Source organism: Penicillium macrosclerotiorum (genome assembly GCF_028827735.1).
Source record: "Penicillium macrosclerotiorum strain IBT 26536 chromosome Unknown utg000003l_segment0_segment0, whole genome shotgun sequence".
NCBI lineage: Eukaryota > Fungi > Ascomycota > Eurotiomycetes > Eurotiales > Aspergillaceae > Penicillium > Penicillium macrosclerotiorum.
The window spans coordinates 2112423-2124704 of NW_026643083.1; the positions used below are offsets into that span (position 1 = coordinate 2112423).

Here is a 12282-nt window from a genome sequence, read left to right on the forward strand (position 1 = left end):
AGGAAGTGACCGGGCTAAAGTGGGAAGATGGTCGGAGTTCCTTGGGGAAAAGGGGAAGGCGATGAGCTGCTCGTTGGCTGCTTCCCCCTGAATCTCCTTTCGTTTTCTGGAGTATAGCTGGCCTTGCCTATCTGGGGTTAGTGGCAACACTATGCCTGTTCAGGCGCGGAACCGGATTATGGCTGATCCGGGTCTTATCTTTTGCTTGTCCGATGCTTCAAGTCCGAATTTTTGACGGAGCGCCGCAAGCTGTTGCAGAGACAATGAAGACGGATTTCAAGGTTCGTGGGTCCTGAGTCAGGTTTCACCCGAGAAGTGTGCTAGGGGAATGTACAGACTGACGCGGAAAATAGTTCTCCAATCTCTTGGGGACGGTGTATCGTAAGGGCAATTTGCTCTTTACGCCCGACGGCACTTGCTTGCTCTCGCCAGTCGGCAATCGAGTCACCGTCTTTGACCTCGTGCAGTAAGCAATCCCTGAAGTTGTGGAATATCCATAGAACGCGAGTGTGATTGGTTATCTGACCCCTCTTAGCAATACCTCCTATACCCTTCCCTTTGCCCACCGCAAGAACATTGAACGCCTCGATCTATCCCCTCGAGGCAATTTGCTCTTGACCGTCGACGAGTCGGGCCGGGCCATTCTGACCAATTTCCAACGGCGCATTTCAATCCACCATTTCTCCTTCAAATCTCGTGTCTCCGCCCTCAAATTCTCTCCATCGGGACGCCATTTTGCGGTAGGCGTGGGAAGACGTCTCCAGCTGTGGCAGACCCCCTCCACGCCTGGTACCGAGACCAATGGCGAGATTGAATTTGCACCCTTTGTTCTCCACCGCGACCTAGCTGCACACTTTGACGACATTCAAACCATCCAGTGGTCAAGTGATTCCCGATTTTTACTCACCGCGTCTAAGGATTTGACAGCGCGGGTATGGAGTTTAAACCCCGAGGACGGCTTTGAACCCACTACCCTCTCCGGTCACCGGCAAGGTGTAGTAGCCGCATTCTTCAATGCGACTCAAGATATAGTGAGTGTTTCGAGCTTTTTCTACAAGTCCCTATTGCCAGAATTACTTCTTACACACCACAATCAGATCTATACTGTCAGCGACGATGGCGCCCTTTTCCGCTGGGAGTATGTCACCAAGAAAGATCGGGAGACAGATGAAGATATTGCAGAGGCCAGGTGGAGAATCGTTAAGAAAGACTTCTTCATGCAAAACGAAGCCAATGTGAACTGCGCGGCGTTCCATGCGAAGTCAAATTTGCTGGTCGTGGGCTTCTCAAACGGGCTGTTTGGGCTGTATGACCTCCCAGAGTTTAACACAATCCATGTGTTAAGGTATGTGTGGTTCAGTCCGTACCCCCCTTCGAAGCTTCAAAGCTAATCCCTTGGCAGTGTTTCCCAGAGTAACATTGATGTTGTAACCATCAATGAATCCGGAGAGTGGCTCGCTTTAGGTTCATCTCGATATGGCCAACTGCTGGTTTGGGAATGGCAGTCCGAATCTTATATTCTCAAGCAACAGGGCCATCTTGATTCGATGAATGCCATTGCTTACTCGCCTGATGGACAGAAAATTGTCACAACAGCTGACGACGGCAAAGTCAAAGTATGGGATGTCAAATCAGGCTTCTGCATTGTGACTTTCACTGAACATTCAAGCGGAGTAACTGCGTGTGAGTTTGCAAAGAAGGGCAACGTCCTGTTCACTGCCTCGTTGGATGGGTCGATCCGCGCCTGGGACTTGATTCGGTACCGTAATTTCCGCACTTTCACTGCACCTACCCGTCTGTCGTTCTCTGCCCTGGCGGTCGACCCCAGCGGTGAAGTCGTCTGTGCCGGTTCGCCCGACTCTTTCGATATCCATGTCTGGTCTGTGCAGACCGGTCAATTGCTGGATCAGCTCTCTGGCCACGAGGGCCCAGTCTCCAGCCTTGCCTTCGCCGCTGATGGGAACCACCTTGTCAGTGGCAGCTGGGACAGCACAGTCCGAGTTTGGAGTATTTTTGGGCGAACGCAGACTAGCGAACCACTTCAACTGATGTCGGATGTCCTCAGTGTCTCCTTTCGTCCTGACGGGAAACAGATCGCTGCCTCTACACTTGATGGCCAGCTTTCATTCTGGAATGTCTTCGATGCCATCCAGGAAAGCGGCATTGACGGGCGCCGTGATGTTTCTGGAGGCCGGACTATTTCCGATCGGCGTACCGCCGCCAATTCGGCAGGAACGAAGTCTTTTAATCGTATTACTTACAGTGCTGATGGTAGCTGCATTCTTGCCGCTGGTAATAGCAAGCACATTTGCTTGTATGATGTTAACACGGGATCTCTGATCAAAAAGTTCACCGTCTCAGTCAACACGTCCCTGGACGGCACTCAGGAGTTCTTGAACAGCCGCGATCTCACCGAAGCCGGCCCCCGCGGGCTACTTGACACGACTGGTGAAGCTTCCGATAAGGAAGATCGTATCGATCGTTCTTTGCCTGGTGCCAAACGTGGCGACGCCGGTGCCCGCACAACCCGGCCCGAAGTGCGAGTGACGTCGGTGGATTTTGCACCCACTGGGCGCTCTTTCTGTGCTGCCTCCACTGAAGGCCTTCTGATCTATGCCCTGGATACGGACTTTGTTTTTGATCCTTATGATTTGGATATCACCATCACTCCCTCCACCATCATGGCCACGCTCGATGCTGCCAAGGCCGCTGCCGCTTTCAACAGTGTGGATGACGATAACACATTCTTGAAGGCTCTGATCATGGCTTTCCGGCTGAATGAGTCAAAACTCCTCCGTGCCGTGTACGAGGCGATCCCTCCATCGGATATTCCGCACGTGGTTCGATCCGTACCCACGGTTTACTTGCCCCGTCTGCTGCGCTTCGTTGCACATGCTGCTGACGAAACGCCACATTTGGAATTCAACCTTCTGTGGATTGAGTCTCTTTTCAGCTGCCACGGCCGGTATTTCAAAGATAACTCTGGTACATTCGCTCCCGAATTGCGTGCGGTCCAACGCGCTGTCGACGACATCCGAGAGAACCTCAAGCGCCTGGCGGAGAAGAACCTTTACGATCTTAACTATCTTCTTTCCAAGCCAGTCCTTGCCGACAAGAAGCCTAGCGCCGCTTTGCTGGCCATGGAAGTCAGCGATGCTGAAGATGCGGACGACCAGATGGCTGATAGTGATGAGAATGAAGGCGAATGGATCGGACTGGAATGAATTTCGTGAAGGTTTACTCTGTAATATCTACTTTGCATGTGCGCCCGGCGTTTGTATATTAGGATAGACGAAGTCACCCCCCCAAAAGTTTGTATATACAAGGGCCTTTCCTTGTTTTCGAGCAACAGGTGCAGTTCGAGTGCAGTTCGAGCTCCCAAAAGGGCAAATTGAAAATTGCTCTTTTGGCTCTTTTTCTTCAGCTATTTCCCCTTTCATCATCGTATGTAGATGTTGTTGAATTTCTAACTTTGGAAAAGTGCTTAGCACCGCTCAATACTATCCGACAGTCTGTGCCACCCTCCCTGGAAACTTCCTCACACAAGGATTTGCCTTAATCTCGCTCCGAAATCCTAGGTGTCTCTAGTGTCCTTTGTTTCATAATTTCTTCACTTACAACCCAAACTACTTCGATGGCTAGCTCAATCGTATGGTCTCTTCTCGGAGTACTTCTTGTGCTCTATATTCTGCGTCGAAAGACAGACAATGGTCTCACGAAAGTTCCCGTGGTCAAATACATTTACTTTCTACCAAATATTTTCAATAGACTTATATTCTATCCAAAGGCAAAGCAAATGATTTATAAAGGCTATGCACAAGTATGATGGACTAGTCAGACTGATGAATTATGTTGACCGCCGCTTTAGTACAAAGATACGCCATTTCGCATGCTGACTGGCGATGGCGAAGTTGTTGTCTTGCCTATCAAGTATGTGGACGAGCTTAAACATCGACCACCATCAAGCATCAGTTCGTTAGACGCGCAATTTGAAGTGAGTAATAGAAAAAGGTCCATTTGCTTCGATCAAGGCCTCCGGGGACGCAAGAGGTAGCTAATCTGTAGAACAGAATGCGCTGGGAGAGTATACCAACATCATAATCCATAGCTATTTGCCTTCAATGACAGTTCGAAAACGCCTTACACCAAGTCTTGGTATAAGCCTATCACGCCTATAAAACTGCAGTAGATGATTTGAAAACTAACATTGTATTTATTAGGCCGAGTGATTCCCTGGGTCATCGATGAATTGCGCTATGCTTTTGAATCCGCTCTCCCTGAATGCGAAGGTCAGATAGACTCCTGTCACATCGAGTATGCGCTACAAACTTACTGCATATATTATCTTTAGACCGTTGGGTTAGTGCCATGCCACATCAGGTGTTCGTTCGTCTTATCGCGCGTGCAACATCACGGGTCGTTGCAGGGGACTCCCTTCGCCGTAATGAGGAATGGCTCAACACGGCGAGTAGTTATTCAGTCAATGTTGGTGTGACTATCTTACTGCTACGTCCATTTCCAAAATTTCTACGACCATTTGTTGCTCTTTTTCTTCCCTCGGTTCGTCAGATGAAACAGCAATTGCGATTTGTTAAGGATCTTTTTATCCCAATGATCAACGAGCGCCGCGCCGCTGAAGCTGCCGCGACCTCCGACTACATTAAACCGGATGATTTCCTGCAGTGGATGATGGACATGGCGGAAGACGAGCAGGATATGGATCCCGAAGCTCTAGCACATCATATGTTGATACTTATGAGTTTGGCAGTCGTTCACACGAGCTCTATAGCTATGTGCCATGCTCTTTACGATTTGATATGCATGCCCGAGTATCAAGAGCCACTTCGCGTGGAAATCAGAAAAACCCTTAGCAGCGGATGGAATAATGCTACGAAATCATCATTTGATTCTCAACGCCGTTTGGATAGCTTTCTGCGCGAGTCACAGCGCTTTGGGCCTCCTGGTGAATGTGGGAATTCCCTTTTCATTCCTGTCTACGCAACCACCGTTTCAGAGTTCACCTTCTCTAACTTTCAGTCCATTCAGTATCTTTCCATCGTATCGTTAAAGAGCCCTTCACGCTATCAGACGGCCTCTTCCTCCCTGAGGGAACCCATATCTGCTTTCCGTCGGGCCCAATTAGCAAAGATCCGAATTTTATCCCGAATCCAAATGTATTTGACGGATTCCGTTGGTGCCAAGATCCAGCAGATAGAGATATATTGACTATTCCCAACACTATCTCTAACGGAAATCTTAAAGAGAATCAGAAGAGAAATGACCTGGTGCCGGCTCCATCCACGTCTACTAGTTTCATTAGTATAAGTCCATCAAATATGCATTTTGGATTTGGTCGCCAGGCTTGTCCAGGTCGCTTCTTTGCCTCCTGTACAATCAAAGCAATTTTCAGTCGAATCATCATGGACTATGAATTTAAGTTCGAGGAGGAGCGTGGTAACTGGAGGCCTGCTAATATTGGCATCGGGGAGCATATTTTTCCAAACACAAGCACACCTGTCTTATTTCGGAAGAGGCCAATGGAACTATGAAGGGTATGAGAATATTCGTGTGGTAGTAGAAATTCAATTCGCCATGTCCCCCCATCGACTTGCTATGATAAGACTTTACCGAATGTGTATTGTTGAAAGGAATTTTGGGGATGGCATCAAATCCATGTTTCATATTTTCGTTGAAATAAAAGCTTCTCTTCGGCGAAAAAACAAGCGGGAATCTTCAAATCGCGGTAGTTTACAGTGCAGTGGACAGCCAATGTAGACCACCAGTAAATATCGGACACCTACAAAAAAGGCCTCCATATACACAATAGCAAGAGCTATGGCTCCAGACCTTCCCAACAACACTTCTGCCTCCTTAAATAAAATCACTGGCCATTTACATTGACGGCGCCTCGACCGCGACCGCGACCACGGGATCCATTACCACGTCCACGTCCCCGCCCCCGTCCACGGTCCAGTCCTTGTGGTGGAGGCATCTGAGTGTAGTTTTGAGGACTGAAATCAGGATTGTTCTGAATGATCCCCTCGCTTGGGTCACTGTTGTCAACGGTAACGTATCCACCTCGGTTTTGATATCCTCCTCTACCGCGACCGCGAGGGCCACGTGGGGGCCCACCATTTGTATGTGGCCGGAAGGGAAGTGCAGTCGTCTGCCCATTGTTCAAACCGCCACGGCCACCACGGGGAGACCCCTGGCCAGTCACAGCACCTCGAAAGGAGCCTCTCAATGGCGGAGGGGCCGAGGCGTTTTTCAGCTGGCCCTGACCATTGGGACCAGTAGGGACGCCGTAGCCAGCAACGGTAAGAGGAGTTGCTTGCTGCTGGGTCTGCTGGTTCGTAGCGGCACGAGAGCTGGCAATAAGCTGGCGATAGGAGACATTAAGGACAGATGATGCGAGGACGGTCTGTCCACGGAATGGTGAGCAACGTTCACCAAGGGTGGTACCGCTCATGAATGATGCATCAAAAACGACGTCCAGGAGAAGAGTTCGCGGGGTTCTTGTCAAACCAACCACGGTTCCGCGAGTAGCTATTGGCACTTTTCCAGAGTCTTGAGCATACACAACTCGATCTCCGAGCTTGAATGTCTGGTTGCCCAGACGGTGCTCAACATCGGCAGGGCGAAGCAGCGCGCTGCGAGGAACCCCACGGACCTTCTTGGGTTGCATTTGTAGTTGTGAGGTGTTTAGGCTATCAGCATCCTGTTCGATCAACTTGACAATATCTGAGTCAAGCTGCTCAGCTTCAAGAGGTACTCTCTCGAAATTCTTTGCCTCAATAGACTTGAGCCAGTCACGAATCTCTTTCATTTTCACGGACGCAATATCCTCTGGGTAGAAGTCGGTTGGAGCATAACGGTCCTTCTGAGGATTGCGCTGGATACCAGCAATAAACTCGGGGAAATTGATCATGTAATTCTGGAGCAATTCCATAGCTTTCTGGCTGAATTCCCAACCGGAATCTCCACGACGAGAATATCCAAGGACTTTCTGCTTTCGGGCTTCAAACTTGAGGTTCAATCCCAGATTGACGCGGGAGCCCTCAATATCAACAGAGAAGGAAGACGTGATCTTAGCTAGCACCAGTGGATTGAGACGCAGAGAGCGAGCGATAGCATACGAAGGCATATACGGCGACGTCTTTTCGGACTGCTTGACGCGTTCCTGGCCGAATTCGGGCTCCTTGCCTTTGACAGCCGCGATCAGACCATTAACTTTGCCACCTTCGTGTCCGGTAACATGGACAGGTCGACCATAATTGAAATCCCCGAGGAAAAAGGCACGAGAGTTCTCCGGGAACTCCTCTTCAATTGGAAGAGCTTCTCGCTCAATGAAACGCTCGTCAGGGTTGACAACTTCATCAACCACAACCTGAAGAGCATAATCGGTTTCTTGACCAGGAATGTCTGCGAATTCTTTGATGGTGGCGCCTTCATCGGTCTTGACCATGCCCTTAAGCAGCTGGATATGGACCAATGATTCGACGGTTCCAATGATCATACCGAGACGCTTGCTGTAGGAATTTTCGATTTTGTCTGCTTTTTTTTGAATTGTTCGATCTGTTGAGGGGTGTGAGGTATCGACACGACGTGTTGCTCGCCCGGGGGGAGAATGTAGTCAAATAGCTCGTCCGAGACACGAACAACAAGGGCTTCTTGCAAAAATGGATATCCGACATGAACTCGCTTTCCAAGCTTTTGCTTGGCCAATTCGATATTAGATCGGCTGCCCGGGTCAAGGAGAGTAATGACCTGGCTCTCGTTGCGACTTTCTTGTTGGAAAACACAGACTCCATGGAAGCCCAGTTGACCGACATGCGGCAGTGTTTGCAAACTAGGGAAGCCGGCCAGGGCCGCCTTACCCAATTGCACACCCGTCATCAATCCATTATAGGGCTCAAGCCCATCCATCACGGGAAGGTCAAAGACATTTTCAACACAGTGGCAGTTTGGGAGGTCGGGGAAAACTCCAGGCATAGACGAAGGGTAAATGAAGTTTACCTCTGGGGAGTAGGTAAACTTCAAGCTGACTCCAAAGTCATTCCGGGCCTTTTCATCGTGGCTGAGGTACTTCTCCTTCGTTTTTAAAGCATCCAGAAGCCGCTTTTCGTCAATGAAGGGAATTTTGACCACAGCTTCCCACTCCATCTTTTTCCCATTCATATCCAAATCAAAGTCACGGGGGTAGAAGTCGATGATAGGAGATTCCGGTGACGTCATAAGATCCCAATAAGCTGGAGGCACGATCTTCTTACTTCGGTCAGGCAGGACACCCATGAGCTGATCATAAGGGCGGAAAGGCTGTCCAAGTCGGAAGTTCATATCTGCACCCAGACCCTTCTTCACGTCTGTCTAATGGTGAGTAACTGAAAATTCAAGTAGATCACTCGGAAGGTATGGACTGACCGGAAATCATAGGAGCATAGTGGTACTTAAAGAACCAGGGCCACGACGCAATTCCACGGTAATAGTAGAACAAAACCCACTGCAATCCTTGCACGTAGTTCTCGGTCAACTGCTTCATCTCCTCTTCATTATCAAGTCCCCAGCCGAATTTCGACCGATAATAATTATCTTTCCACTCCTGAAACTTGGCTTCGTATTTGGCCTCAGCGGCTTGTTGTGCTTCCTCAGGTGACATCTCCTGAATCTTCGCCTTCTCGTATTTGCGAATAATACGCTGAATAGCCATGGATGCTTCTTCGTCTTCGTCTTCGTCGTCATCATCATTGTCATTGTCGCTTTGCGATTGCGGCAGTTGAAGCTGCATGAATCGATCGCCGCTCTCGTTTTCTGTGGTTGACCAGGGAAGCCGCAGCTCATCCGCAAGTTGCTCCACAAACGCACGATCCCGAGCTGGTAAGGTAGGCGGAAAATCCAAAGGCCTCCGTTCGGATGCCTTTCCCGGTCTGTTCAACACAAACTTTTTAACCATTTTGAGAATATCCTTCTGAGCCGATGTCATAGTCAATTCCTTTGGTTTCTGCTGTAGCTCCATAGAGCCATCGTCTCCGTTCTTCTTGGATTTGATCCACTGGGCATCAGAATACTCAGCTTCAAAGAACCGATACTCAACGTGGCTCAATGCTTCCACCAGAACCCCCAGTCTTTGCACGTTGATCACACCCTCCTCATTGATGTAACCACCCATCTTTCGCAACACATTCTTGTATATCTTGAACATGAGTGCCAGCGCACCTTCGTTGATATGCAAGTTGGGCAAGTTTGGTAAGAAATCGTTTCCAACAAAGAATGCCATAAGAATGAAATCATCAATCACTCGTTCCATGTCAAACGGGAAATTCAGAGCACCTTCTTGCTCTAGTTCCTGAAACTCCAATTCCAGATACTCCCGAACCATGCTTAAATGCAAGAGATAGAAATTCTGATGCTCGAGTTCTTTGGGCTTTTTCTGAACCTGACGGCCAAAAGTAACTTCTTCCCGAAGCAAACAGAAATGAGGGTCATGACTAAGAAGACCCAACATAATAAGATCCGCATCCAGACCATAGAGACAATGGCGAACATTGGGATGGTAATCGGGTTGCGCTTTCGCGTTCCGGATGTATTCCATGATTTTATGCTCGCCCTCACCGGGGACTTCGTGGCCTGATAGGACAATCTCGACGCCCTGCCAATCTGTATCCTCGGAAATCTTTTTGTTGATAAAATACTTCAATTGTTGGGTCAACTTTGCCATAAACTCAGTACCGGGGGTAATGCAGTTGCTATCAAAGGGGTCTTCTTTTGGCATCTCAAGGCCTTGTTGGATGGCCTTGTCTTTGGCCTTCTCGGCATCAAGTGCCGTTCTGAAACGACGTGCACGCTGCTGATTCATCTTAGCGCGGGGAGCGACTCCATCCACTGCCATGAAGAACAACTTTTTCGGTTTGATCTTGCCGAAGAGATGCTCGATATAGTTAAAAATCGCAATAAACATCTGCTCCTCTGTCATGCGAAACGTCGGGGAGTCACTATCTTTGTGTGTGCAGTTGTGAATAATACCGTTCATATCAAGGTAAAGACTGTCGAACTCGGGGATGCGGCTCTCTGCGATCAGCATGCTGATCGCAGGATACCGCTCACTCAGCCAGCGAAAAAAACTTTGGAACACCCATAATGAAAGCCTGGAGATCTCAAATGATTCGAAAAAAATTATTATCGTTCAGACGCAAGTCCAGCCGTAGCGTGGTGTGTTGAGGTGAAGTGAGGTGGAGGGAAGTCGTCACAGAGTTAGGAACAGAGTTGCGACAAAAGGAAACGACTCATCCGAAGCTGAAAGGATTGAAGAAAAGGGATCGTAATGCCAAACACAAACACTACAGATCCCACACAAGTCGTAAATAAAACCCCAAGCAGGGAAGGGAGAGGTAGGAGCAATGTAGATGCAGAAATGAAGCTTGACCAGATTGCGGTCCGCGGGAGTCACCGCCAAGACAATGATTACCGACTCCGGCTTAGCGGCTAAGCTGGCGCCCATTAACGCGGTCAGCGGCTTCCCAGCCGAATGTCGCGTTTGCCGGATCATCGCCCTTCCATTACCCTTCCATCTGGCACATCACTGGGCTGATAGGTCGCTAACGTCACATCTCAGTCGCATTGAACCCATTTCTCATTTGCAACCTCATGGACGCCTTCGAAGAGGAGAATGGTGCGTCATATAGAGCTCTATGGAGCTACGGGAAATCTCAAACTAACGCTGAGCAGTTGTGATGGAGGATCAGGAGAAAGAGCATGAGCACAGCAATGAAAAGATTATCAATGAAGGTACCGGAAATGATCAATTTTCTGTTTACTCTATCTGGTCGTTTTGACTTACATATCGTTTTCCATAACAGAATACAAGACATGGAAGAAGAACGCGCCGTTTCTCTATGATATGATTCTCAGCACAGCTCTGGAATGGCCCACACTGACTACCCAGTGGCTACCGGACGTGCAAGCGTTAGTTCTCTTCAAGATTATCTGCTAGTTCTGTACCATATCTGACAGAATCCTCCAACAGAGTCCCCGATAAACCATACTCCACCCATCGCCTGCTCATTGGCACCCATACTGCCAGTGATGCTCCAAACTATCTCCAGATTGCCCATGTCCAGCTCCCCAATGCCAATACCCCAAATCCCGAGGATTACGATGAGGAGAAGGGTGAGATTGGGGGCTATGGTGGTGGCTCAAAGAAGCCTGCTATGGAAATCAAGTTCAACATTGTGCAGAAAATTGACCACCAGGGAGAAGTGAATAAGGCACGCTACCAACCTCAAAACCCCAATATCATTGCAACAATGTGTACCGATGGCCGAGTGATGATTTGGGACCGATCAAAGCACCCTAGCATACCAAATGGGATTGTGAACCCTCAGATGGAGCTTCTCGGCCACGAGGCTGAGGGCTTTGGCTTAAGCTGGAACCCTCACGAAGCTGGCCATCTCGCAACTGGTAGTGAAGACAAGACGGTTCGCCTCTGGTAAGAATCAGCTATCCTTCAAATTATGCCGCTATGCTCTCGATTGCTAAGACAAACTAGGGACCTTACCACATATACCAAGGGCAATAAAGCCCTCAAACCCACTCGCACCTACACTCACCACTCCTCCATTGTGAATGACGTTCAGCATCACCCCCTTCATTCATCTCTTATTGGTAGTGTTTCCGACGACATCACGCTTCAAATTCTGGATGTGCGTAATGCAGACTCCACGCGCGCTGCTGCTTCCGCTGAAGGCCAGCACCGCGATGCTATCAACTCGATCTCCTTCAATCCCGCAGCCGAAACAATTCTGGCCACTGGATCTGCCGATAAGACTATCGGAATCTGGGATTTGCGAAACCTGAAGACGAAGCTGCACTCGCTTGAAGGCCACACTGATTCTGTTCAGTCACTTTCGTGGCATCCCTTCGAGGAGTCCGTACTGGCTAGCTCCAGCTACGACCGCAAAATCATGTTCTGGGACCTCAGCCGAGCGGGTGAGGAGCAGACTCCCGAGGACGCTCAGGACGGACCGCCAGAGCTGTGTGTTTCCTTTATCTTCCTCTGATTGTTTTCCATCCAGATTTTCTAACTTTGTTCTAGGCTTTTCATGCATGGTGGACACACCAACCGCATTTCTGACTTTAGCTGGAATCTTAACGACCCCTGGGTCCTTTGCTCGGCTGCTGAGGACAATTTGTTGCAAGTATGGAAGGTGGCAGATGCAATTGTGGGCAAAGATCTGGATGATGTCCCCACAGAGGAATTAGAGGCATGATCACGCTTTCTGTTATGGT

General features: G+C 49.1%; 4 protein-coding genes across 4 annotated transcripts; 3 read left to right on the top strand and 1 right to left on the bottom strand.

Annotated features, from left to right (window-relative positions):
• Positions 1-263: 263 nt before the first annotated feature.
• N7462_003644 (snoRNA-binding rRNA-processing protein PWP2) lies at positions 264-3224 on the top strand (the record flags this gene model as incomplete). The annotated part of the gene is made up of 4 exons (XM_057075370.1): positions 264-281; positions 354-466; positions 536-1345; positions 1403-3224. 4 exons carry the CDS (start codon positions 264-266, stop codon positions 3222-3224), a joined length of 2763 nt encoding a protein of 920 aa, XP_056934875.1.
• Positions 3225-3634: 410 nt separating this feature from the next.
• Positions 3635-5549, top strand: N7462_003645 (cytochrome P450; the record flags this gene model as incomplete). Its single annotated transcript, XM_057075371.1, has 6 exons — positions 3635-3820; positions 3869-3994; positions 4071-4155; positions 4221-4289; positions 4352-4969; positions 5038-5549. The coding sequence occupies 6 exons, from the start codon at positions 3635-3637 to the stop codon at positions 5547-5549; spliced, it is 1596 nt and encodes a 531-aa protein (XP_056934876.1).
• A 332-nt stretch (positions 5550-5881) lies between these two features.
• On the bottom strand, positions 5882-10141 carry N7462_003646 (chromatin-binding exonuclease XRN1; the record flags this gene model as incomplete). Its single annotated transcript, XM_057075372.1, has 3 exons — positions 5882-7477; positions 7519-8363; positions 8422-10141. Coding segments are annotated over 3 exons (4161 nt in total), but the record flags the coding sequence as incomplete, so codon positions are not given.
• A 500-nt stretch (positions 10142-10641) lies between these two features.
• On the top strand, positions 10642-12263 carry N7462_003647 (WD repeat RBAP46/RBAP48/MSI1 family protein; the record flags this gene model as incomplete). Its single annotated transcript, XM_057075373.1, has 6 exons — positions 10642-10666; positions 10723-10782; positions 10854-10959; positions 11021-11482; positions 11543-12028; positions 12089-12263. 6 exons carry the CDS (start codon positions 10642-10644, stop codon positions 12261-12263), a joined length of 1314 nt encoding a protein of 437 aa, XP_056934878.1.
• Positions 12264-12282: the final 19 nt, after the last annotated feature.